General features: G+C 51.1%; 1 protein-coding gene and 1 long non-coding RNA gene across 4 annotated transcripts; one reads left to right on the plus strand and one right to left on the minus strand.

The window, feature by feature from the left end:
* Window positions 1-351: 351 nt before the first annotated feature.
* On the minus strand, window positions 352-5,633 carry LOC122946294. 2 transcript variants are annotated; one of them, XR_006391232.1, is made up of 6 exons: window positions 5,530-5,628; window positions 4,777-4,807; window positions 4,553-4,670; window positions 3,229-3,380; window positions 1,883-1,934; window positions 352-1,508 (listed from the first exon to the last, which is right to left on the minus strand). It is a non-coding gene; the product is annotated as an uncharacterized LOC122946294 (long non-coding RNA). The 2 variants fall into 2 exon arrangements; XR_006391231.1 differs by having other exon boundaries at window positions 4,553-4,807; window positions 5,530-5,633.
* A 279-nt stretch (window positions 5,634-5,912) lies between these two features.
* DDX39B (DExD-box helicase 39B) lies at window positions 5,913-27,675 on the plus strand. Of its 2 annotated transcripts, XM_044305723.1 has the most exons (11): window positions 5,913-5,999; window positions 12,036-12,277; window positions 13,227-13,354; window positions 13,612-13,704; window positions 14,318-14,501; window positions 15,067-15,185; window positions 22,893-23,024; window positions 26,283-26,392; window positions 26,561-26,705; window positions 26,896-27,043; window positions 27,166-27,675. In XM_044305723.1, the coding sequence occupies exons 2-11, from the start codon at window positions 12,067-12,069 to the stop codon at window positions 27,180-27,182; spliced, it is 1,287 nt and encodes a 428-aa protein (XP_044161658.1). In that variant the 5' UTR covers window positions 5,913-5,999; window positions 12,036-12,066; the 3' UTR covers window positions 27,183-27,675. The 2 variants fall into 2 exon arrangements, with proteins under 2 accessions (XP_044161658.1, XP_044161659.1); XM_044305724.1 differs by lacking the exon at window positions 22,893-23,024.

Here is a 27,675-nt window from a genome sequence, read left to right on the forward strand (position 1 = left end):
GGCAGTGCTGGTACTAGGTCCAGGAAGGGGTGCACTGCTGGTGCATGCCTCACCACATAATCCGACTACGCCAGCCCCACTCTGCTGCCCTTGCGCAACCTGCGGTCTAGCAACACGGGGCCGGGTACGCATGGTGCTATCAGGGACCTCAACCTCATCGTCCGAACTTTGGGTCAGAGAGCCACTGCTTGCTACAGGTTCGTATTCTGACCCGCTAGATCCATCAGATGAGGGTTCCCATTCCTCATCCGACTGGGTCAGAAGCCTGTAGGCCTCTTCAGAAGAATACCCCTCGTTTGACATTTGGTCAACTAAATTTAGGGGTATTCCCTGAGACTACCCAAGAAAAAAAGCAAGCCTGTCTTCCAAATGGGAGGCTAGTGAAGTACCGGAGGCCGCTGCAGTTGATAAAAATATCTAAACTGATTTTTTTTATCACCGCAGTGCGTGTAAAGTGAGAAAAAAAATGTTGTCAATGCGGCAGGGCGGGCATGGGTGAACACACGTGTGGGCGATCAGGCCTGATTGGGCAAACAATGCGTTTTGGGCAGAGGGCGAGCTAAGGTGACACTAATACTATTATAGATCTGACTGATCACTCAGATACTATAAAGTACCAATGCTGATTAGCGATACGCTAATCAGCGACTGCGGTGGACTGGGCGCTAACTGAAACCAACTACCTACGAAAGGGGCCTAAACTATCCTAAACCTAACAGTCAATACTGGTGGAAAAAAAAGTGCCAATTTACACTGATCACTTTTTCCCCTCTTTCACTAGTGATTGACAGGGGAGATCAGAGGCTAAATATGTAGTGCTTGGTGTACTCCGTGATCTGTGCCCTCTGCTGGGACCAACCGATGAAAAGGACCCAGCAGAGAGCACAGAAGCCATTTAACATATTATATTTATAAATGTGTTATATGGCTGGTGGTTTGTTATTTTAAAAGTGAACCTGCCAGCGCTGATCATTGGCTTGCAGGCTGGTGACCAACTCCTTGTGCACCTTTTGCCAACCCACACTGCGCATGTGCGGGCCACATATGCACGCCATCTCGTGTATATGCGTCCAGGAGGAATAACCCGGCCCCCCGCAGGATGCATCCCCGCGTTAGGTGGTCGGGAGGTGGTTAAGGCGAACAGAACCGCTTTTCAGTAGTGGAATTTTCTGCCGCAAAATGTCACATGTGAAGGTGCCCTTACACAGCCTGATAAATGCTAACGAGCATTCCTACAAACACTCATTAGGGACGACCTGGTCTCATACAGCCATTAGTGTGCAGATATCCGTCAGGCACTGATCACACCACCTCCCCTGTACTGGAGGGGTATTCACAGGGCTGCAGATAGAAATGACAGGTTTTACTGCATCTTTCCACAATACATATCAGTCCGCTCCTCCTGCTCTAACCAGGTGCCTTCAGATCACATTTTGTGGTAACAGGTCCTCTGTAATTCTCCATGCAGTGCATCTAGGCTCCTGGGCTTCACTGATGGCAGACCGCACCTGTAATCAAGATGATAATTAGTGCAGATCTATGATTAATGACAATAGGCAGCACTATTCCCTGGTAAGGGTACATTCACACTGCAGCCAGTACTGTCAAGTTACAACCTAATGTCAATTCTTGCAAAATTGTGGCATCGTGCAGCCATTTCACTGCAGTAAACCGAGGTGTGACTGCTGCATGAGAACATAGCCTTATAGTAACAGGGCCAGCTAGACACGCAGCTCGGCACTGCCATGCTTACCACCCCAGAAAGGAGGAGCGTGTCAGAGCGTTTACTAAGGCATCAGACTATTCAGAGACTCTAGTCTAGGTGTCATCAGCCACGCTCCTCCTTCATGTACCCCCCCATATACATCGTCTGTAGACTTACATCCAGTACGGAGACTCGCTCGGCCTCTGCAGTCCTGGGGACCACACTGAACCTGCAGACAAAATAGAGATTAATATCCACAAGCATTTCATTACTGTATTTAAAGCGGTATTCCAGTAGGTACAGGTTAACCCATCCACAGGATAGGGGATAACTCAGATCTGTTGGGGTCCAATCAACTATCACAATGGGGTCCCTGGAACCCCTGCAGCCCCCCCCCCCCCTTAAAATAACCAGTGGCACATGTGCAGCTACTCCCTTCATTTCTATGAGAATTCCATAGAGAAAAGTATACTCTGGAACTCCCATAGAAATGAATGGAGTGGCCACGCATGACCGGCTATGCTGTCATTTTAGGGGAGCAGCAAGGGGTACAGGACCCCTGTTCTCATGATCGGTGCTGGTCCCAGCACCCCATCCTGTGGATACAGAATAGCTTGTACCTACCAGAATACCCCTTTAACACCAAGCTGCAGTATAATTTATGCTACCTTTGGCACTCCAGCTGCAGTGAAACTACAACTCCCAGCATGCACATGTGCTTGGCTGTTCTCTAACTCTGTTTCCCAACCAGTGTGCCTCCAGCTGTTACAAAACTACAACTCCCAGCATGCCCAGACAGAATTTGGCTGTGCGGGCATGCTGGGAGTTGTAGTTTTGCAACAGCTGGAGGCACACTGGTTGGGACACACTGCTCTAACTCGCATAGAACTAAGAGGATGCTTGGAGTTGTAGCTTGAGCAGAGCGCCAGAGGTTTCTCTAGAGAACACAGAAGGTGTCCAAGTTTTACAGACAAAGCCAGAGGCCGATCTGAGGCTTTAGGGCGCTGCCACATTTTATTAAGGAGACTTTCATATCTGGAATTTTTAAAGCTGGCATAGAAACAGCGTGCTGTATTTCTCTGCACCGGGCACAGCGGTATACCACCTTCACTGCTGGACCCCATTGGCTATGATGGATTCTGCCACTTTCCGTCCTGATTGCCAGATTTCGGCCGGACATACCGACGCATGCATTTTTTCCAGTAAAACCCAGCACTCAAGCCAGAAAGTGGCCGGATCCCCACCCTGGACCCCCTTAGTGTGAAATCTGGCAAGCTTCTTTGCTTGGTGGAAAATACCAAGAAAATCCATGCATTTTTTATCTTGTTACTTGTTCAGACTTTCCCTATATGAAAAACCCTGAAAAAGCCAACCTGCATGCTGCCAGTTACCACCACTACAAGGACCACTGTAGCGGGTTTTATAATTTCCTATCGGCCAATGGTCTACCATGGGTTTTCCTGCCTCCTGTAAACTGATGCCGTAACTACAACTCCCAGCTGAAATTTTGCCGCCATTCTCACCGGTGCAAGCATCAGGCAATTCAGTGACATTATCCACTCCATTCCAGACTCAGGGCAAGGTGCCGCCAAGCGTTAGCAAGCTGGTGACCAGCGCAGAGGTATAGCAGGCCCCATACCTCTATCTCTGTAGCTCTGGGTTAGTCAGGATGAACCTACAAACGAAAGAAAAGGAAAGTCAATGAATGACCCCATCCCCAGAGTAATAGACCGAGAGAAGACCTGCATCTCCCCAACCTGCAGTGCTACATGTACAACTCCAAGCAGGCTGTGCCATCTACAAGCTGATTGGAGTGGTAGTTCTGCACCAGCTGGATAGGTCCTAAGCAATTAAGCCTAAAGCTACCCATACACAGACAGCCTGGCAAAGCTGCTGCTTTTAGTGGGACCAGCTGACCACATAACGTGAATTCAGTGGCCCCTGCAGCAGATTTCTACATGCCTGATCCTGTCCTCAAGGGAGATGTACTCCGACACCTCTGGCGGTGGTCTGTGTGGGGGTAGGTGCTGAGGAACCCCGTTTATACAAAGGTTAGATTGGTGCTACCAGCCAAGAAAATGGCACTGCCCGTACAGACGAGGTCCTGCGTGCATCAGAGCGTTTACTTGATCTTCACGAGTTATCAGAGACTCTAGTCAAGGTGTCATCACGTACACGCAAACCCATCACACGAAGGACCTTAAAGGAGGTTGTCTCACATCAGCAAATGGCCTTTATCATGTAGAGAAAGTTAATACAAGGCACTTACTAATGTATTGGGATTCTCCATATTGCTTCCTGGTTACATTTTTTCCACCAGATTATACACTGCTCGTTTCCATGGTTACGACCACCCTGCAATCCAGCAGTGGTGGTCGTGCTTGCATACTATAGGAAAAGGCACCAAGTCTGGTGAGGACTGGGAGCGCACATAGGACGGCACCTTCCTACAGTGTGCTAGCACGACCAGCGCCGCAGGGTGGTCATAACCATGGAAACAAGCAGGGTAGAATGTGATGGAAAAAAATTAATCCAGCCAGCAAAGGAGGCAATATGGAGAATCACAATACATTAGTAAGTGCCTTGTATTGACTACCTACATCAGGGAGCAGCAACCTACAGGATGCTCCGTTTACTTCTATGGTAGATCTGAGAACAGCCAAGCAATTGTGCATGCTGGGAGTTGTAGTTTCACCACACCCTGGAGTGCCAGAAGCTGCCGATCCCTGATCTACATGATAAATGCCATTTGCTGAAGGGGGACAACCCCTTAATCACAAGCTTCCACTCAGGACGGGGCTTAGGTGAGGTCCCCTGCCCACACAGAACGTCCTTACACAGCCTCACCTGGAGCTTGGATACATCACAGCGCCATCCTGCGCAGCTACTGGAAGAAGAGAATAGATTAGCCTCAGGTGAAAGGCGGTCAGCCGGCCTTCGGAGGGTGGGATGGTCCATCAGAACGCTGCGGTGATGACATCACAAGATGAGTCAGTGGTGAGAAAGTCATCATGGAGGAGACCACACAAGATCAGATGGATTAATGAAGGCGAGACGAGCCGCACACTTACCATCCCAGGAGGACGGCCGCCGGGGAGCAACCTGCAAAACAGAGCAGAAGGTGTGAGCCGTCAGTGTACTGCGACCAGCACGGCCGACTACAGACGGAGGACCACCACGGCAGTACCCACAAGGGCGCAGAAGCTTACATACTGCCAATGTGGAATAGGGGCAGGTCCCACAGGAGCCGCCTGCAAACTGACATGGCGCACTGCCCCGCTCCTATGGGAGTGCCGAAAATAGCCAAGCCATGCACTCTTCTGTTTTCGGCGCTCCCACAGATATGAATGAAGGATGGTCATGCGTAGGAGTCGTCCCCTCCCTCACTTTAGGGGCCCCCGTTCTAAGGATAGGTGGGGGTCCCTCAGAGGTAGGATCTGGCCCATCACACATTAGCAATATGACCCCCAACATCCAATATGGGCCAACACCCTAACCCCTGGTTGCAGCTGAAATTGTCCACCCCCAGATCTCATGCAACGGCCCTGCGTCAGCCATGCATAAAGCGTTCAAAGGCAGCTGACATCTCTGTACCGGCAGCCGCACACGTGCATGCTCAGCCGAGGGTGCATGTATATGGGATTAGTCCCTGCAGTCACAAGATCCCTCCATCAGGCAGTCAGCCAGAAGCCCACATACAGGGACCTCCACGTGACCCCCGACCAGTATAACCAGTACATGGGCCACGGATTAGAATGGACTAGTCGCAGACATAATCTCCCCGATAGATAGCAGGCGGCCTCCTGCACCCATATCAGACATACCTCGGCAGACCTACTGCAGGATGGCGCCGATATCGCGCAGCTCTTCCACCGAGCTCGACCGCCGCCATCTCCACACACCGGCAGCGCAGAGAACAGGAGAGAGCGCACGCGCCAGCGCTGACTTTTATAGCCGCGCTGAAGGCCCCCTTCCTTCCCGCGCAGCAGCAAGAGCGGTTCTCTCAGGTCCGAGCTGTCTACACAGCTGCCTGACTCGAAATAAATAGCCAGTCTTTTTTTTTTTTTTTTTTTAAACTAATAGCGCCATTGTAGGACTTTGACGGTGCCTGCTGCCGCGCGTATTCACAGTGTAGGTTTTTTGTTTTACTATTATTATTATTTTAATCCGGCACGGAGAAGGACAGTCGCGGTTGGCAGAAGGTTGACAGGGAACTTGCCAACCAGCAGGCGCTCTCCACCGGAAGTAGTATCCTTGACGTTGGCGCCTTTGGAAAAGAAGGATAACGGTTGAGGTAAGCGGGATGTGGTCCCGACCCGGTATCTCCGCCATCCGGTCATACTGCCGTTACCTGCGGCTCTCCGTGTGGAGAGGGGGGCCCGCCTTCACTGCGCTCCAAGTATTTCTGTCACAGGAGCCACAATGGCGGCGAGAAGACAAGATGGAGGCGCCCGGGCTCCTGTCCCTTCAGTGGGCTCCTCTGTGTCTTGTCGGGAGCCGCCATATTAGCTTCTGTGAGGAAAGAGGCCTCAGGGCTCTGTATGGACCGGGCTGGCTGGGACTTGTGGTTCTCCAGGGGCTGGGACACTGCAGTGTGACAAAGTACAGACCCCACCGGGAATACGGCCTCCCCCTGAATAATAGAGGAGCCAAGACCCCCTCAATACAGACCAGACCCCCCCTCACTGTATACAGACCCCCCCCCCCCCCCCCCCCCCTCCCTGGTGTCAGCGGGCCCAGCTCCAGATCAACGTGGGCAAAACCAAGGAGCTGGTGGTGGATTTCGGCAGACACAGGCCCTCTGCTTTGGTTCCGGTGAACATACAGGGAACGGACATTGAGGTGGTGGTATAAGTACCTGGGTCTTCACCTGAACAACAAACTGGACTGGAGCCATAAGACTGATGGGGCAGAGCGGACTGGGGCCATAACACTGATGGGGCAGAGTGGACTGGACTGGGGCCATGACACTGATGGCGCAGAGCGGACTGGACTGGGGCCATAACACTGATGGGGCAGAGCGGACTGGACTGGGGCCATGACACTGATGGGGCAGAGCGGACTGGACTGGGGCCATGACACTGATGGGGCAGAGCGGACTGGACTGGGGCCATGACACTGATGGGGCAGAGCGGACTGGACTGGGGCCATAACGCTGATGGGGCAGAGCGGACTGGACTGGCGCCATAACACTGATGGGGCAGAGCGGACTGGACTGGAGCCATAACGCTGATGGGGCAGAGCGGACTGGACTGGAGCCATAACGCTGATGGGGCAGAGCGGACTGGACTGGAGCCATAACGCTGATGGGGCAGAGCGGACTGGACTGGGGCCATAACACTGATGGGGCAGAGTGGACTGGACTGGGGCCATGACACTGATGGGGCAGAGCGGACTGGACTGGGGCCATGACACTGATGGGGCAGAGCGGACTGGACTGGGGCCATGACACTGATGGGGCAGAGCGGACTGGACTGGGGCCATGACGCTGATGGGGCAGAGCGGACTGGACTGGAGCCATAACACTGATGGGGCAGAGCGGACTGGACTGGAGCCATAACGCTGATGGGGCAGAGCGGACTGGACTGGAGCCATAACGCTGATGGGGCAGAGCGGACTGGACTGGAGCCATAACGCTGATGGGGCAGAGCGGACTGGACTGGAGCCATAACGCTGATGGGGGCAGAGCGGACTGGACTGGGGCCATGACACTGATGGGGCAGAGCGGACTGGACTGGGGGCCATAACGCTGATGGGGCAGAGCGGACTGGACTGGAGCCATAACACTGATGGGCAGAGCGGACTGGACTGGGCCATAACACTGATGGGGCAGAGCGGACTGGACTGGGGCCATGACACTGATGGGGCAGAGCGGACTGGACTGGGGCCATGACCTGATGGGGCAGAGCGGACTGGACTGGGCCATGACGCTGATGGGGCAGAGCGGACTGGACTGGGCCATAACGCTGATGGGGCAGAGCGGACTGGACTGGAGCCATAACGCTGATGGGGCAGAGCGGACTGGACTGGGGCCATAACACTGATGGGGCAGAGCGGACTGGACTGGGGCCATAACACTGATGGGGCAGAGCGGACTGGACTGGGGCCATAACACTGATGGGGCAGAGCGGACTGGACTGGGGCCATAACGCTGATGGGGCAGACGGACTGGACTGGAGCCATAACACTGATGGGGCAGAGCGGACTGGACTGGGGCCATAACACTGATGCGCAGAGCGGACTGGACTGGAGCCATAACGCTGATGGGGCAGAGCGGACTGGACTGGGGCCATAACACTGATGGGGCAGAGCGGACTGGACTGGGGCCATAACGCTGATGGGGCAGAGCGGACTGGACTGGGGCCATAACGCTGATGGGGCAGAGCGGACTGGACTGGAGCCATAACGCTGATGGGGCAGAGCGGACTGGACTGGAGCCATAACGCTGATGGGGCAGAGCGGACTGGACTGGAGCCATAACGCTGATGGGGCAGAGCGGACTGGACTGGAGCCATAACGCTGATGGGGCAGAGCGGACTGGACTGGAGCCATAACGCTGATGGGGCAGAGCGGACTGGACTGGAGCCATAACGCTGATGGGGCAGAGCGGACTGGACTGGAGCCATAACGCTGATGGGGCAGAGCGGACTGGACTGGAGCCATAACGCTGATGGGGCAGAGCGGACTGGACTGGAGCCATAACGCTGATGGGGCAGAGCGGACTGGACTGGAGCCATAACGCTGATGGGGCAGAGCGGACTGGACTGGAGCCATAACGCTGATGGGGCAGAGCGGACTGGACTGGAGCCATAACGCTGATGGGGCAGAGCGGACTGGACTGGAGCCATAACGCTGATGGGGCAGAGCGGACTGGACTGGGGCCATAACACTGATGGGGCAGAGCGGACTGGACTGGGGCCATAACAATGATGGGCAACCAATGAACGTTTTCCCTTCTATGTATATATGACCCAATATCAGAACAATTGGAACCAATAATAGAAAATATATGGATCAAAATTTAAACAAACCGCAATTCCACCACTCAATATATATTCAAATAATCATCACTTTTATTAAACATTTCATTATAATAAAAATCTGGCTTCACATGATTAAGAACATTTAAAATCTCATGGGCTTGGGGTGTATGGTAATATTAGTTCATCAATATAAAGTGCAAATGCAAAACATATCCATAGGGTAGTATGAACAGTGCATACATATAGTATTATTGCTGCCACAGTATATAAATATCAATGTTGCTAGTTACTACTAGGCTTATAAATACTCTATAAAGTGCAAAAATTGTTCAATGGGCATCACAAGAACTTATATTATATTGATGCCCAATACTAGTGTTATGCAATAGATAATACTGCACGATCAGAACATTGTACCGTGCTATAGCAAAATACAATATAACGTTAGCATAATGCAGTGTAAACCATACCACCGCCAGACCGTACACCGACGCGTGTTTCGCCGTCAGCTTTTTCAAGGGATTATAACATCTACTTAGATAGCCGGATATATGTAGCCATAAGACACCCCCCCCCCCCAGATATACAGACCAGACCCCCCCAGATATAGACCCCCCCAGATCTACAGACCCCTCCCTGTATACAGATGAGACCCCCCCAGATATACAGACCCCTCCCTGTATACAGATGAGACCCCCCCCCAGATATACAGACCAGACCCCTCCCTGTATACAGATGAGACCCCCCCCCAGATATACAGACCAGACCCCTCCCTGTATACAGATCAAACCCCCCCAGATATACAGACCCCTCCCTGTATACAGATCAGACCCCCCCCCAGATATTCAGACCAGACCCCCCCCCCCCCCCCCCAGATATACAGACCCCTCCCTGTATACAGACCAGACCCCCCCCAGATATACAGACCCCTCACTGTATACAGACCAGACCCCCCCCAGATATACAGACCCCTCACTGTATACAGACCAGACACCCCCAGATATATTGACCCCTCCCTGTATACAGACCAGACCCCTCCCTGTATACAGACCAGACCCCTCCCTGTATACAGACCAGACCCCTCCCTGTATACAGACCAGACCCCTCCCTGTATACAGACCAGACCCCTCCCTGTATACAGACCCCTCACTGTATACAGACCAGACCCCCCCCCCCGTATATACAGACCCCTCACTGTATACAGATAAGACCCCTCCAGATATAGACCCCTAACTGTATACAGCCCAACCCCCCCCCCCCCAGATATACAGACCAGACCCCCCCCCCCCCCCAGATATCCAGACCCCCCCCCCCCCCAGATATATAGACCCCTCACTGTATACAGATCAGACCCCTCCAGATATGATCTATACAAGTGTATTACTGTAGTGCAGAGGCGGCATGAAGCGCACGGCGTCATACGCTGTCAGCAGGAATCCAGGCCGGCATACCACGGACCGCTCACGGCTGCGGAACACGGCCGTGTGCATTCGGCCATAGTCGGCCTTATCACAGGTGAGGACGACTCAGAGTATAGACAGGGGACACAGGATTTTGTGGACTGGTGTCAGCGGAACCAGCTCCAGATCAACGTGGGCAAAACCAAGGAGCTGGTGGTGGATTTTGGCAGACACAGACCCTCTGCTTTGGTTCCGGTGAACATACAGGGAACGGACATTGAGGTGGTGGACTCTTATACATACCTGGGTCTTCACCTGAGCAACAAACTGGACTGGGGCCATAACACTGATTGGGCAGAGCGGACTGGACTGGGGCCATAACACTGATGGGGCAGAGCGGACTGGACTGGAGCCATAAGACTGATGGGGCAGAGCGGACTGGACTGGGGCCATAACACTGATGGGGCAGAGCGGACTGGACTGGGGCCATAACACTGATGGGGCAGAGCGGACTGGACTGGGGCCATAACACTGATGGGGCAGAGCGGACTGGACTGGAGCCATAAGACTGATGGGGCAGAGCGGACTGGACTGGGGCCATAACACTGATGGGGCAGAGCGGACTGGGGCCATAACACTGATGGGACAGAGCGGACTGGACTGGGGCCATAACACTGATGGGGCAGAGCAGACTGGACTGGGGCCATAACACTGATGGGGCAGAGCGGACTGGACTGGGGCCATAACACTGATGGGGCAGAGCGGACTGGACTGGGGCCATAACACTGATGGGGCAGAGCGGACTGGACTGGGGCCATAACACTGATGGGACAGAGCGGACTCTATCTGCTGAGGAGACTGAGGTCCTTTGGGGTCAGGGGACGCTCCTCAGCGGTGGCATCAGCCATATTCTAAGGTGTGGTTTGTTGGGGGAGCAGCTTATCTGTGGCTGAGAGACAGAGATTAGATAAGCTCATTAAGAAGGCCAGCTCTGTCCTAGGTTGTCCCCTTGATCCAGTGCAGGAGGTGGGGGACAGAAGAACTCTAGCAAAATTAACACCATTGTTAGACAATGTCTCCCACCCCATGCATGGAGCTGTAGTGGAGCTGGAGAGCTCCTTCAGTGACTGCTGCATCCTAGGTGCACGAGGGAACGTCATCGGAGGTCCTTCCTCCCAGTAGCAGTTAGGATTTATAACCACCACTGGTCCCAGAAACCCAGTAGTGAATTTTTTAAGGAAACTCTTTGTTTGTTTTTCTTGTATTTTACTCTTTAATTTCTAATTACTCTTATTTTTGCCCCTGTTGTGAATGTGATTGCTGCTGTTATGCCAAAACTTCCGCACTGAGGGACAATAAAGGGATTTTCTCCTTCTTCCAACCAGGCACCCCAAGATATACAGATCCCCTAAACTACACCCTAAATAAATATCACCCCCCCCCCCCATCAGAACCCTCCCTGTATAAAAGTCAAACACCTGAAATTAATATGGACCATCAGATATGACACCCCTATATAGAGACCCCTCTCAGATCAGAAACCCCATATATACAACCCTCCCTGTATACAGATCAGACCGCCCCCCCATATACAGTTCCCTCCCTGTTTACAAGTCAAATCCCCTAAAAATACACCCTAAAATGAATATGGATCACCAGATATGACCCCCCCCCCCCATATACTTGTATATAGATCAGACACCCCTATATACAGACCCCTCTTAGATATGACCTCCAATCATATACAGACCTCTCACAGTATATAGATCATACGCTTCACTCACACAGGACTCGGGGACCCCCTATGTGATGACTGGTGGTCCCAGCAGTCAGACCCCCAGCGACCACACCCCTTTAGTAAGACCCTGGCCTTTCCTTGGTGCTGGCCCCTGTGTTGTAGTCCGTCCTGCGCCGCGCCCCTTCTCATCTGTTCTCCCTCTGTCCTAGAACCTCCAGCGGGACCAAATCCAAGTGGATCATGGCAGAGACCGATGTGGACAACGAGCTGTTGGACTATGAAGACGACGAGGTCGACAACCAGGCCGGGGGCGATGCTCCAGACATTGCCCCCAAGAAGGAGATGAAGGGATCCTACGTGTCCATCCACAGCTCTGGATTCCGAGATTTTCTTCTAAAACCTGAGTTGCTCCGGGCCATTGTGGACTGTGGCTTTGAGCATCCATCAGAAGGTGAGCGGTCGGTACTGACGAGAGAGCAGCTTCTAGGTGCGGACCAGTCTGCACCAAGTCTACGGTGTGTGAACATCTGTGGTATGCTTGTACAGAAGGGGGGCAGCTGGTGTAGATAGTGTTATGCTCTAATGGGGTTTTCCAGGACTTATGGACGACCTCTCCTTAGGATAGGTCATCAATATTGAGGTGAGGGTGACTACAACTGGGGGTGTTGGTCAGATCGGATCCATCCTTCCCCTAATCTGTCATTGATGACGTATCCTGAAGTCGTGAATAAGAAAGTCTAGGAAGACCCCTTTAACTGACACCTAGCCATGCCTCCAGGGGCGGCTGTTGACATTGTATGGAGGCCCCAGGTTTTAGTGGTAGTTCCAGGAGGACACCGGACAACCCCCGGGATCTGCCTGAAATAAAGATCATGGAAGTACTGGACAAATCCAGCGCACTGCTCCCGTTCTTCTGGCATCAGGAATGTCACATTTACATCACTTGACCAGCGCTGCAGCCAATCACTGGCCTCGTCGGGTGCCCTGCTGAAGCCAGTGATTGTGCTGCAACCGGGTAAACGGAGCTCGGCCAGAAGAACTGGAGCGGCGCGCAGTATCCGTCAAGTAAGTGCTCGCCAGTTCTTTATTTCAGACACATCCCGGAGGTTGTCCAGTTTCTAATAACCGCTTGGATTAGTAAGTTTCATTTGCTCGTGTAAGAAGCTGTTCACGTCTCGTCTTTGCTGAAAACCTAATGTGAACGGATCCTCTGTTCATGTACGGTAGTGTTTTATGGCTCTCAAAGCTCACAAAAAGCACACAAGCCGCCCCCACCAATAGGAGTTCATTAGTTTGCCGTGAAAGCCGAGCCTGCTATTCCTAACTGCAGATAAGCGTCTCTAGCCCCCCGGGGTCTCCGGGTCTCTGTGTGTAATGAATTCTCTCGTCTTTTCTTACAGTACAGCACGAGTGTATCCCTCAGGCCATTCTGGGTATGGACATTCTGTGCCAGGCAAAGTCTGGCATGGGCAAAACAGCTGTGTTTGTCCTGGCCACGTTACAACAGCTGGAACCTATTACAGGACAGGTAAGGGTCCACCAATTCTCCCCACCCCCGCTTCATTTGGAACGTGAAGAAATGTTGGCAGTAGCGGAGGCCTCCCATCACTTAGACAGCAGAATTATGTTCTAGTTACATTTTTGGGTTAGAAATCGCCAAGTAGATCCTCATTGATAGGAATATCAGTTTAGAAATCTACTAAGACCCTTCCCCTACCGCGAAGACAAGATGGAGGATAGACATGTCCGGACTCCTGTGCGTTACACGTGATCTTTCTCTTTCAGGTTTCTGTCTTAGTCATGTGTCACACCAGAGAGCTGGCCTTCCAGATCAGCAAAGAGTACGAGCGATTCTCCAAATATATGCCCTCTGTGAAGGTAATTGTGCCCCCTCATATGTGCTGTCCATTAAAGGGGTTCTGCAGTTTGTTTAAACTGATGATCTACCCTCTGGATAGATCATCAGCATCTGATCGGCGGGGGTCCGACACCCGGGACCCCCGCCGATCAGCTGTTTGGATGTCGGACCCCCGCCGATCAGATGCTGAGTTTTTTTGCAGACGGATCAAGGACCCACTCAAGTTGAATGGGTCTCGCTCCGTCCCGGCTGCCGCATGGACGTCGCCCGTGCATTGGGGAACGCAAACTGCGGTCCCCAATGCACAGAACGAATGCACAACGTTCGTGTGCAAAAGGCCTTATTGCCTTGACCTAGCGGACATTGCTAAACCAGTTTTCAAACCGTTTGTTCTGTTGTCTGGATCAGATGGCAGCTGTCTGTCTGACCACCTTTCCCTTTTATTGTCTGCTCCTCTACGTGGGTTGTACATTTTATACATTTCAGTTATAGGTTTTTGCAAAGATCGGTAGAAAGTTATTAAGAAAATGAGATGAGATTTTTTTCCCTTCACATCTTTGTTTCTTTTCACTGGGTTATGAGATTTTGCCGTCATGCATCTAGTGCTTATCTCCTCTTATTTCCCTCCACTAGGTGGCAGTGTTTTTTGGCGGCCTTTCTATTAAGAAGGACGAGGAGATGCTAAAGAAGAGCTGCCCCCATATAGTGGTGGGCACCCCGGGCCGAATTCTCGCGCTGGCAAGAAACAAGAACCTGAATCTCAAGCACATCAAACACTTTATCTTGGACGAATGTGACAAGATGTTAGAACAGCTAGGTGAGTGCGGACCCGGAGCCTGTGCAGCTGTGCTTTGTTGAGATTAGTGCAGAGTTAAAGGGGTTATCCAACCCTTATAATGCCCCTCACACAGGTGATTACTTACCTTGCTCCCCGGCTCCTGATGCCCGCACAGCCGCTGCTGCATCTCCCCGTTGCGCAGATCAAAATATCCAGCGACGGGATGGCAGCCAATAGCAGGCCTCAACAGGAGCGAGCCTCCCTAGCGTAACCTGCGATGCCAAGGCTTGTTCCCTTCGGGGCCTGCTATTAGCCGCAGGCACAACCTGAGCCAGATGTTCTGATCTGCACTACGGGGAGATTCTGCAGCAGCCGTGCGGGCATCAGGAGCGGCACGGGTGTCGGGGAGCAAGGCAAGTATAACCTGTGTGAGGGGCCGGGCATTTTGGGGGGTTATGTCAGTTTATGGAATGCAAGGGGGCTCTCTGCAGCTCATCCGGGTTTGTAGCTTTGTATGGTGTCGATTTGCAATTCTGACTCGAGGGTCCGGGTGGGATGTCACAGCTGTTCACCAGTGTCATTTTTCTGTATTGTCTTCAACCAGACATGCGCAGAGATGTTCAAGAAATCTTCCGTATGACCCCTCATGAGAAGCAGGTCATGATGTTCAGTGCCACCCTCAGCAAGGAGATCCGCCCAGTCTGCCGCAAGTTCATGCAAGATGTAATAACCACCTCCTCACGTCCCTTCTCCTCCTCTCGCATCATCCTTCCAGCAGCCCCTGCCTGAAATTGCTGCCAAAGAGATCTCGCTGAAACAAATCTGCAAGCACCGGGTCTGGGTCTAGCTGTAGTCCTGTCGTGACCCTAAGCCAACCAACCCGATGGCCTGACCTGATGCTGGCCCGACCTCTGCTCTCCCCGTCCTTCACAGTCGTGTCACGAGAGCTATTTTTTCTTTTTTTTTGACATGGCACAAAGTCAAGTTGCCACATATGTCAAGTTTCACGCAACATTTGGCACAATTTTCACAGTTCCCAAATCAGTCAACATTGACCCTTTAGTGGCATGGGTTAAATGTGTCGCCCTAAGCGAGCTAGTCCAGTCGCCCAGGTCAGAAACACGTGTGATACACCCGCAAAAGTGTCACACATTATGTAATTGACACGGTCCCTTTATATTCCGGCAGTTGTGCTACACTAGTCGGAGTGAAGCATCCGGTCCTGTGTGACACAAGTGCATATACACCGTCACCACCCAAGGGATACACGAACAGCCGCACTGCAGCACAAGCCTCATGCAAGGAAACCAATTGCGTGGCTACTAGAAACCACACTGACCACTTGTGACACAACTCATCACACATAGCTATGTCTCGTGACACCATATGACGCAGTTTACATGTCACCTAAATCCATGTGACGCAGCAGAACAAGTCACACTAGTAAGTTTTATCACACAATGCACCATGTGCCATATTTTAATATTTTTGCTCGCACAGCAGTGCAGAGACCATGCCGCATGATTTGGCAGCGCTCAGTTTTTTTTAGTTTTTTTTTTTTTTTTTACATAATTTTCTTTTGTTTTTGTTTTTTATGGGACACGGTTCTTTTTCTTGCATTTTTGGATTGTGTCTCGATTTTTTTAAATTTTTGTTTTTATATCTTCTAGCGATTTTTAAGCAGTGTAAAAAAAAAAATGCTCTAAAGGCGTCGTCTCACTTCAGCAAATAGCATTTGTTATGTAGAGAAAGTTAATACAAGGCGCTTACTAATGTATTGTGATTGTCCAAATTGCTTCCTTTGCTGGCTGGAATCATTTTTCCATCACATTATACACTGCTCATTTCCATGGTTACGACCACCCTGCAATCTATCACTGGTGGCCGTGCTTGCACACAGTAGGAAAAAAAGCTGGCCTGCCTGGTGGTCGGCACCATGGGACCGCACACAGGCTAGTGCTTTTTCTTATAATGTGCAAGCATGGCCACTGCTGCCGGATTGCAGGGTGGTCGTAACCATAGAAACGAGCAGTGTACCTTTGCTAGCTGGATCCATTTTTCCATCACATTATACACTGCTTGTATCCAGGGGTTACGACCACCTTGCAGTCCAGCAGCGGTGCCCGGGACCGTGGGAGTGTGCATAGGCCGACCCTTTTTCCTATAGTGTGCAAGCACGACCACCGCTGCTGGAGTGGAGGATGGGCTGTTACCCCTGGAAACGAGCAGTGTATATATAATGTGATGGAAAAATAAATGAAGCCAGCAAAGGAGGCAATACGGAGAATCACAATACATTAGTAAGTGCCTTGTATTAACTTTCTCGACATGATAAATGCCATTTGCTGAAGTGAGACAACCCCTTTTAATCCATCATCTGGTAGTCTGGCATCAAACAATTAGGGTGAAAGGAGGTAAATAACTGGGGGCGAATCCTCTAATAGATGTATTTGGGCTCCATGTCCACCTGATAATCCAGTCCTAGGATCTGTCACCTTTCTGGTCTTGTTGATGCCAGATCATAGTCATTTTACTATACCAGACTGGGATGAATCCAGGATAGTCTTTTTATTTTTTCAAATTTACTTCTTTTTTTTTTTTTCCTTCTGTGACATTTAAAAGGGGTTTTCCAGGAGTTTGATACTGATGACCCATCCTTAGGCTAGGTCATCAGTATCAAATTAATGGGGGTTTGAAGAGACCATGACGCTGCAGTGAGCACTGCTCCCTCTTCCTAGGCCTTGTGATGTCACCTTCATCGGCTACATGGCCTAGGCACAGCGCAGTGGGACTGGGCTGCAATACCAACCACAGCCACTATACAATGTATGGCGCTGTGCTTGGTAAGCTGTGAGGAGGGGAGCTGCTCTGCGGGGGTCCTGGGAGTCTGACGCCTATATCGCCTATATGAGGATGGGTCATCAGTATTGCAGTCCTGGAAAACCCTGTCACCTCTTCCCTCATCTACTCGTGTCAGGGGATTGGGAGTTTTTGCACTGAAGAGATGGGGGCAGGATGGGCAATAGTCCGGGCAGTCAAGTTGGCTGTATAGATAGGCATATAGATCGCAGGTTGTCAGCCAGCAACGGGCAGCAGGCCATATAGCCATATATTTGGATGCTCGGACGAGGGACTGTTTATAATTCTGGGAGGGAGGTGTAAAGAACGCAGAAGGTGCAGGAACAGCATGTAGTAGTGTTAGGCGGGTTGAGGAGCCATCTCTATTCCTTCTGTCTTCCTTCTCTCTCACATCTGATTTCGGAGCTTTGTCTGTGAGGCTCGCCGCATGTTTGTGCGTATGTATAGAATTGTCCGTGTAACCCACAGACTCTTCCATCTTCAGTTATTGTTAAGAGGCGGTTCCATACATACGTGACTGTGAATCGAGATGTACATTTTGGATCGAGGTGTTTGCATGCGTAGCACTGTGTGTCATGTTCTCTTGTGACTGATGTGGACATGGGACCTCTGAACCTAAAAATGTCACAAGAAATTATTAAATTATGTGCAAGAATGGGTGGGTTTTTGGCAACCCGGACCTGTAAAGGGAAGGTTACTTGCCTGCAACCCGGCACTGTCTCCCCGCTCCTCCTCCTCCTTCCGGCCTGGGATCCTTCGCTGTAAACATCCAGTCACTGACCATGGCGGCGATTGGCTCTCCTTAAGTCATGGCACATAGTCACATGACGCAAGGGGATCCGGTCACTGCTGCGGCCAGTCATTGGCATCGAACCTGAGTCTTACAGCAAGGGAGGCAAGCGCAGCATCACAGGCCGGGAGGAGAAGGAGCGGAGAGCCAACACCAGGAAGCAGGTAAGTAAGGTTCCCTTTACAGGTCTGGTCAAGTGTGGTTGGGGGGGGGGATGCTAAAACAACGCTCATTCTTGCACAAACTGTTTTAAGGGCTCCTTCACACTTGCGGCAGGACGGATCCGGCAGGCTGGTCTCCCTGTCGGATCCGTCCTTCCGCTGTTTCGCCGAGCCGCCGCTCCGTCCCCATTGACTAAAACGGGGACGGGGGCAAAGTCCTGCATGTCCGACTTTTTAGTCCGGCGCCTTTATAGTCAATGGGGACGGAGCGGCAGCTCGGCGAAACAGCGGAAGGACGGATCCGACAGGGAGACCAGCCTGCCGGATCCGTCCTGCCGCGAGTGTGAAGGAGCCCTAAGTTGCACATTATCAGGTTGATGCTGAGCTTGTGTGTGTTCTTGGTTTCGGAGGTTCCGGAACATGCGGCTGTTGTGTGATGTCATAGTTGCTAAAAGTCAAATTTTTAGAGAGGACAATACAGCTTAAAGGGGTTCTGCATTTTTTTTTAAACAGATGATCTATCCTCTGGATAGATCATCAGCATCTGATCGGCGGGGGTCCGACACCCGGGACCCCCGCCGATCAGTTGCTTGAGAAGGCAGCGGCGCTCCAGGAGCGCTGCGGCCTTTTCACTATTTACCGCAGGCCCAGTGACATCACGACTAGTATCAACTGGCCTGGGCGGGGCTAAGCTCCATTCAAGTGAACAGAACTTGGCCCCGCCCAAGCCAGTTGATACTAGTCGTGACGTCACTGGGCCAGCGGTAAACAGTGAGAAGGCCGCGGGGCTCCTGGAGCGCCGCTGCCTTCTCAAACAGCTGATCGTCGGGGTCCTGGGTATCGGACCCCCGCCGAGATCTATTCAGAGAACAAACTGCAGAACCCTTTTAATGTTCTAATGATTTCATGAAAGGGGTAGTCCCATCTTATATTGTGATGACTCTACACTAGGATATGCCATCACGTGCGTGGGTCTGACCTTCGGGACTCCCACCATGCAGAGAGTGAAGGGGCCAAAGTGGTAAGTCAGTGCTGCAGCCCCTTCATCACGTAAACCCCGCAGCACCGCTCCATCCTACCGATCTGTCTTCGCTTTATAAGATGGTAGTATCCCTTTAACAGGCTTGACACTGCTCTTTGCTCATCTGATCCAGTGATCTTTATCGGCCGTTTCCATCCCGGGGTGGACTAGATGATTTACTGATCAGTAATGGAGGATCTGCCACCTCTTCTAACTCACTGGTTGTAGAGTATAAATCCAAGCTGCTTCTGTCCCATATAAATGTCTCCAGGTCTTAAAGGGTGTGTCAGCCCTCCGTCCTCATCATGTCCGCTCTGTCTTCTGCTCTGTTACTAGAGGTCTGTGACATAGGAGGATCTGTACCAGGGTTGGACAAACTACTTTTCAAGCCAGAGTGATCGCTGCTGTTCTGCTTCAGAAACCCTGGTCGTACATGGAGAGTTGCATGCCGGCCATTAAAGGGGTTTTCTGGGATTTACATATTGATGGTCTTTCCTCAGGATTTGTCATCAAAATGAGATTGTCGGGGTACGACCCTTGAGGAGACTGCACCACGGCCTTCTCTTATCTCACAGAGCACAGTGCTGTACATTATATAGCGGCCATGCTTGGTATCACAGCTCAGCCCCATTCATTTGCCGAGGGCATGTGACCAATGAACGTGATGTCACATAGCCTAGGAAGGGACAGCAGCGATCGGCAGGGGTACTTGGGAGTCGGACCTCCGCCGATCTCATACTGATGGCCTGTCCTGAGGATGCCCCCCATGACGGCCAAATACCTTTAAGAACTGCCATATACATTAAAAGAAAACAACAAAAGTTGGGCCCCAGTGGCCCATTTCTTAGTGTACTGACTGCCTGGCTGCAGGGGTTTGTCCAGCCCTGGGGGGGGGGGGGGTGAAAGGCGTCTACAAGATGGAGGTTTTTCTTTACAGATTAGAGGAAGTCTCTATCTCCATTTGATAGGAACAAGCCATTGTTATAGTGACGTACAGGCTACTCCCACTGTATTGCTGCACACCTTGAACAGTAGCGGAGTTTTTTTTTGACGAACAGTTGCATTGGTCATGTCCAATAATTCAGAAAATTAGCACTGGATGCATGGAAACTTCCTCTAATCCGCTGCTTTAACTGTATTTGGTTCTCCTTAAAGGGCTTGTCCATGGTCTAAGAAAACTAGGGGGGGCAATAAAGCAGTACTAACCTTGTCAGAGACTCCCTGTTCAGCAGTGCGGGAGCCAGAAGTCCTGAAGTGGTGTTTTATTTAATTTTAATATTTTTTCATTAGCTCATGCCTGGCCACTCCTACAATTTTTAGATCTTTGGCAACCCCTTTAACCTCTTGTGAATCAGAAGGACAGATTAGTTATGGAACGTCTGAGCCGAGTTAGTTGTGATGGTGTCAGATTGTGAATGCATGTGAAAATGTACACCTTGAAGACTACATTTGGTAACCTCTTGTTTTGTAAGTTGTGCCATTTCTTTCACAGGTTAAGATGGTTTCTCGCATAGCAGACTGTACTATAACATAGTAGCTAAGGTGGATCTGTCAGGTCTCCTATTTGGGGAGGGCAAGATGGCGGGGATATAGTTTCAATGATTTGATTCACTACTTTCATGTAAAATTTGGACTCAGTCTGCTTCCCCCGCTCCTAGAGCCTGTGAGTCCCGCTTCCCCCCCGCCCGCTCCTAGAGCCTGTGAGTCCTGCTTCCCGCCCGCTCCTAGAGCCTGTGAGTCCTGCTTCCCGCCCGCCCGCTCCTAGAGCCTGTGATAGCCTTGAGCCCGCTTCCCGCCCGCCCGCTCCTAGAGCCTGTGAGTCCCGCTTCCGCCCGCCCGCTCCTAGAGCCTGTGAGTCCCGCTTCCCGCCCGCCCGCTCCTAGAGCCTGTGAGTCCCGCTTCCCGCCCGCCCGCTCCTAGAGCCTGTGAGTCCCGCTTCCCGCCCGCCCGCTCCTAGAGCCTGTGAGTCCCGCTTCCCGCCGCCCGCTCCTAGAGCCTGTGAGTCCCGCTTCCCGCCCGCCCGCTTCCTAGAGCCTGTGAGTCCCGCTTCCCGCCCGCCCGCTCCTAGAGCTGTGAGTCCGCTTGCCGCCGCCCGCTCCTAGAGCCTGTGAGTCCCGCTTGCCGCCCGCCCGCTCCTAGAGCCTGTGAGTCCTGCTTGCCGCCCGCCCGCCGCTCCTAGAGCCTGTGAGTCCTGCTTGCCGCCCGCCCGCTCCTAGAGCCTGTGAGTCCTGCTTGCCGCCCGCCCGCTCCTAGAGTCCTGTGAGTCCCTGCTTGCCGCCCGCCCGGAGTCCCGCTTCCCGCCCGCCGCTCCTAGGCGGAGTCCCGCTTCCCGCCCGCCCGCTCCTAGAGCCTGTGAGTCCCCGCTTCCCGCCCGCCCCTCATAGAGCCTGTGAGTCCAGAGTCCGCCCGCCCGATCCTAGAAGCCTGTGAGTCCCGCTTCCGCCCGCCCGCTCCTAGAGCCTGTGAGTCCCGCTCCCGACCGCCCGCTCCAGAGCCTGTGGAGTCGCTTCCCGCCCGCCCGCTCCTAGAGCCGTGAGTCCCGCTTCCCGCCCGCCCGCTCCTAGAATCCTGTGAGGTCCCGCTTGCCGCCCTGCCCGCCTCCTAGAGCCTGTGAGTCCCGCTTCCCGCCCGCCCGCTCCTAGAGCCTGTGAGTCCCGCTTCCCGCCCGCCCGCTCCTCGAGCCTGTGAGTCCCGCTTCACGGCCCGCATCGCTCCTAGAGCCTGTGAGTCCCCGCTTCCCCCGCCCGCTCCCTAGAGCTGTGAGTCCGCTTCCCCCGCCTGCTCCTAGAGTCCTGTGAGTCCCGCTTCCCCCCGCTCGCTCTGCCTAGAGCCTGTGAGTCCTACACACACACACACACACACACACACACGCACACACGCACACACACGCACGCACGCACGCACACAACTACTATATATATGACTTCTGGCCCATGCTGTATTCGGATAGGAGACCTGAAGGCCCCAGCAGTCACATCCCATTTATCAACTGTTTTGTGGATATCAAATAGGTGCGGTTTGCATCTCTGGGACCTGCACCTATCTTTGGAACGGGGCCCCCAAAGTGAACAAGAGCCCATGCGCGACGTGCTCTCCAGGTGAATGTAGAGTGCACTGCACAAGTGCGGCCACCTCTCCATTTTCAACTCTCCCATAGAAGTGAGTGGAGAGTGGCGCGCACTCGTTCACTTCGGGGTCCATTCTATAGATAGCGGCTTCTTACTACTGCGTCCTCTAGAAATTCCCGGAGAAGACTTATCGGAAATGGTGCAAAGGAAAAGTGGAGCCCATAGGAACCAGTCAGTCGCTGCTTTTAGTTCCCAGAGACCTCTTAAAAAATGGGAGATGGACACTAGATCGGTTGGGTAAAGGCAGCCGTTCCGCTTTTCCCTTGCACTATTTTGGGGGATTGGCCCATTTTCTTATTTATAATTTGTATGCGAGACGCCAGCTTAGCCTGAGAAATTCATCAGTGTGGGACGCCACCTTGATCCAGTCCTCGCCTGTAACAGGACTTCTCAAACATCTTAAAGAAAAAACAAAAAAAGCCGGCGCCGCCCCTTACTGTTTAACCCTTAATTTCCCACCCCCTCCTCCAGCCAATGGAAATCTTCGTGGATGATGAGACCAAGCTGACCCTCCACGGCCTGCAGCAGTACTACGTCAAACTAAAGGACAATGAGAAAAACCGCAAACTGTTTGACCTCCTGGACCTGTTGGAGTTTAATCAGGTGAATTTGGTTTATATTGTACGTCTGGCATACAACGGTGAAGGAAGGCAGCCCTGGGTGTGATCGGCCGCTAACGGGGAATTCAAGCCAGTGTGGCTGTTTTCTGAACTTCCATAGCGATGAATGGAGAGCATGCAGTACAGTTACAGTGTACGCTCCGTCTCCTGGGGGGGGGGAGTGGAACCTCTAGGATCCACTCCTTTCTGGTATTGACGGCTAGGGTTGAGTGAATCGGGTTCGGATTGCTGAACAAGGTTCTTTTAAAAACTTTAACAATATCTGCTCTGTTATGTAAAATGTATGTCCTCCGCTGAGGTCTTTCCAAAGTTTCAGCAAATATTGTGAGAATTATCACGTGTTACTTCGCTTATTCGCCTAAATTGCTCAATCAAAATGCAAAGCTGAACTCGGCTTTGTACTTCATGTTGCCCGTACTAACGGTAGCATAAAGTAGAGACACCGGAGCTGATTTCAGCGCTCTGTCATTTCTAAATTAAAAGCAAGTTGTTGCCGAGAACCAACATCAGTCGTTGCAGACCGGGCCTGGAAAAGAGTCCCGGCCACCTGAGAAGAGTCCTGGTTATTCATGAATTCCTGCTCTCCTGCTGATGACTGACAGTCTTCTACCTAGTTTCCTCCTCTCTAGGAGAGAACTGCCAACCATCAGCAGATGGCCAGTGAATGCAGGAAATTAGGAATAACCAGGACTCTTCTCAGGTAGATGTGACTCTTTCCCAGGCCTGAGCTGCAATGATTATGAGGCTGGTTCTCGGCAACCACTCACTTATAGCTCATGAGGGACACAGCAGTGAGGTCAGCATAAAGTTGATAACAGGTTCCCTTTAACAAAGCAGAGTTCAGCTTCGTATTTTGATACATTAAATTAGGCGAATAAACAAACTGACACGTGATAGAAACGAGACGAATGAAAGGGGTTGTCTCATCATAGACAATGGGGGCATATTGCTAGGATATGCCCCCATTGTCTTATAGGTGTTGGACCCACACCATTATAGAGAACGGAGCTCCGAAAGTGAAGGAGGGCGCACTGCGCATGTGCAGCCACCCTCCATTCATTTTCTATGGGGCCGGCGAAAATAGTCGAGCGCTGGCTCGGCTATTTCCATCGAGCCCATAGAAGTTAATGGAAGCGGTGGCCAGTCATGCGCAGTGCGCTCCCATTCACTTCTATGGGGAGCTGACTTGGTGGTGGCCGGACCGGAGTCCTCCAGCCACCACCTTGCGGGGCTCCGTTCGAGATATAGGTGCGGGCCCGCACCTATAAGACAATGAGGGCATATCCTAGCGATATGCCCCCATTGTCTATGATGAGACAACCCCTTTAAGTCTCACGATATTTGCTGAAACTTTGGATAGACCTCCGCAGAGAACATACATGTAACAGTAGGACATAGCCGATATTCATATTTTTTTTTTTTTTTTAACATGTTTTATTTTTTTCAAAAAGGAATGTTACATACATTCTATGAGTTGCATGTCTCATTATACATTGTAAATAAACAGTATTTAACAATACTACATGAGATGTTTGTCCTCGTCATCCCCCAATATAGGGATACCAGGGCAAAATTTACGAACATTACTATAAGGTAACATTGGGAAAGGGGGACGAAAAGAAGGGGAGGGGAGGTGTGTGACAAGGAGTGATAAATACATCTGTACTTTACTTATCTATTAGGACTTAGTTGAATTTGGAATGAAGCCAGTAGTGCCATATAGTTTTAAAATTGGCTCGTTTGTTAGATATAGAGGCATTGATCATTTCATATAAACAGTTGTTATTGACAGCGTTTACAATTTCCATCAGTGGAGGGGGGTTTGGCAATTTTCACTCTAGTAGCCACAATCACATGGGTGATAACTGTCCTGATAGTTGGGGGAAATAAATCTCAGATCAACGGAGGGGCTTGAGCTATGGATAGTGAAATTGGGATATTACATATTTGTGTGAGAATAGCATTGACCGAGCTCCAGATCGGTTTAATCTTACAGCATTCCCACCAAATATGTTCCATATCGACTTTTTCCGCAGAACATCTTCAGCAGACTTGGGATGATAGGGGGTACATCTTAGATAGTTTATAGGGTGTAAAGTACCATCTATAAAGTATTTTCCTAGAGTTTTCAAGGTGATTTACACATTTAGAAGAGGCACTTATAACCGAGAAAGCTGTGTCCCATTGTTCTGAAGAAATATTCAAGTTTAATGTAGATTCCCATTTCCTCAATAGGGGGGTCAGTGGTGAGTCCGATCTCTCCGTCATAAGGTGATAGCTGAGAGATAGGGCTTTGAGAGAAGTTAATGGGTTTCGTAACATTTTCATTATATCAGAGGTCGTGGGGAAATTCGCCTCAGATACCTAGCCGATATTCTTAAGGTGGTTTTTAAAAGAATCTGGTTCAGGTACAGCAGTCTGAAGACGATTCGCTCCTAGCGTTATGCCATCCTTTTCTCAGATCGGCCAACCCCTTTACGTAGGATACTTCCGGAGGTCCAATGCAGCGGACCCTCCACTGTGACCGTGTATCTGTTTCATACAGCTCCAGTGCATCTGGGGAAAAAAGTGAAGCAACTTGGTGATAAAAAAAATACCAGGTGTATACAGCTCCTGTGTGGACCTATGTGTATCCGTGGTTACAGACCACAAACACGGTGTGTAGTCTGATCCAGAAGTCATGAGATGCCTTTTTCTTCTTTAACCTGCAGTGGGAGGGGGCAGGCAGAGGCGTATGACTGCAGGATCGGACCAGACACGAGGCTGGTGTTTAGCATGTTACCGTTGAGATGCACAGGTCTGCTTTGAGCTGTAGATAAAAATTTCTCTATCCAAATTTTTATTTTATTTTTTCATGAAGACTTTTTTTTCATATTTCAGAGTTTTTGTTGCTTTTTTTTAAATTTTTTTTTTATTATTCCTTGTACTTGTCTGGACATCTGTCCTGGTCTCTGCAGAGATAGTTGGGCTCCTTTCACGTTGTATTTCCTCTGCACATATGTATCAGGAAAGCTCTTGTTGAACATACCCATTGACTCCCATTATACGATGTTTCCATTGGGAAGTCCTCCTGATAGAAACCACGGATAGACCCAGCAGAACGCTGTGTGAAATGAGCCTAATGTCATTGTCTGCCGCAGTCGGTGGAATAGACTGGATCTGGGCGCACACGGGTCAGTGCACAGACTCGCCCTGATTTCTATACCGAGGCACAAGACTCAATGAACATATCCCGTTTTAGGTGGTCATCTTCGTAAAGTCCGTTCAGCGGTGCATCGCTCTGGCTCAGCTTCTGGTGGAACAGAATTTCCCAGCGATCGCTATTCACCGCGGGATGCAACAGGAGGAGAGGTAGGACCTGAGAGAGCGGCCGGTGACGCAGTCTCGCGTAACAATGTGTATCATAAGGATGGTGGGTGGGGATACTGCAGGATGGTGAGACCTGGGGCTGAAAAGAACATTGTGGCGGTAGAACACGGTGAATGCCGCTAACCTCTGATCTGTGTTCTTTAATGGCAGACTCTCCCGATATCAGCAGTTCAAGGATTTCCAGCGCCGAATTCTGGTGGCCACAAACCTGTTTGGTCGCGGGATGGATATTGAAAGAGTGAATATTGCCTTTAATTACGACATGCCAGAGGATTCTGATACTTACCTGCACAGGGTAGGTTCACTGCCTTCCTCTTACAGACCCTGCCAAAGGACACTACTAATAGTGTAATATGCCAAGTGCCGGTTCCGTCCTCTCTGGTCCAGCACTAGGCATAACATGCTAGAAGATGTCATAGCCTGCGTATTACCGAGTCTGCCACGAAGGTGACCTTCTATCTCTTGTGTTGTATACCTCTTATTAGGTGGCACGAGCTGGCAGGTTTGGTACCAAGGGTCTTGCCATCACATTCGTCTCTGATGAGGGAGATGCAAAAATCCTGAACGAGGTTCAAGATCGTTTTGAGGTCAACATCAGTGAGCTGCCGGACGAGATCGACATTTCATCATACAGTAAGTGCGGTCTTTTGTCTAGTTTCGTCCACTTTGCTGGTGCTGTCCTCATCTTCCACCTGCCAGGTATTATTATGTCTATGCGAATTGCCTGCCTAATATCCTCTGTTTCTCTCCCCCAGTTGAACAGACCCGGTGAAGGTGGTTTCCAGTTCCGGACGCCGCTCACTCCTGCCGTTCCTCCCTGCATCGGATTGGCATTAGCAAGTCACCGGCTATAACCTGTTTGAAGTGGAGCATGGCTCTTCCCGTCTGTCCCAGCAGAATGTCACTCTCCAGTGCTTCCCTGCTGCCCAAAGTTGTAAAACACGGAAACTGTTTAAAAAAATATTGTGCAGGAGAAAAAAGAGAGAAGCAAAACGCTGCCTGACTCGGCGCCACGTGGGGTGTGATATTTAGTGTAGTCCCCAGCCGCACAACCCGATCTCATGATAAATGACAGTCATTATCCATCTATCGTTAATGGATGAATTTGGCAGAAGCCGCACGGCTGAGTTGTGTAGTTCTGGTGTAGTATTTAGTTCCAGTTTTATACAGTGAGAATGAATTATTTTTTTTTTTTTAACCACAGTCTTGTATTTAGTGACTTATTACTCCATGTCACAATGAGTAAAAGTATTACGTTTCCTCAG

Source organism: Bufo gargarizans, chromosome 9 (assembly GCF_014858855.1).
Source record: "Bufo gargarizans isolate SCDJY-AF-19 chromosome 9, ASM1485885v1, whole genome shotgun sequence".
Lineage (NCBI taxonomy): Eukaryota > Metazoa > Chordata > Amphibia > Anura > Bufonidae > Bufo > Bufo gargarizans.

Coding starts and splice junctions, on each gene's coding strand:
- DDX39B (XM_044305723.1), top strand. CDS start 12,067: ATGGCAGAGACCGATGTGGACAACGAGCTGTTGGACTATGAAGACGAC. Junction 13,355..13,611: donor TGGAACCTATTACAGGACAG/GTAAGGGTCCAC, acceptor TTTCTCTTTCAG/GTTTCTGTCTTAGTCATGTG. Junction 14,502..15,066: donor CAAGATGTTAGAACAGCTAG/GTGAGTGCGGAC, acceptor GTCTTCAACCAG/ACATGCGCAGAGATGTTCAA.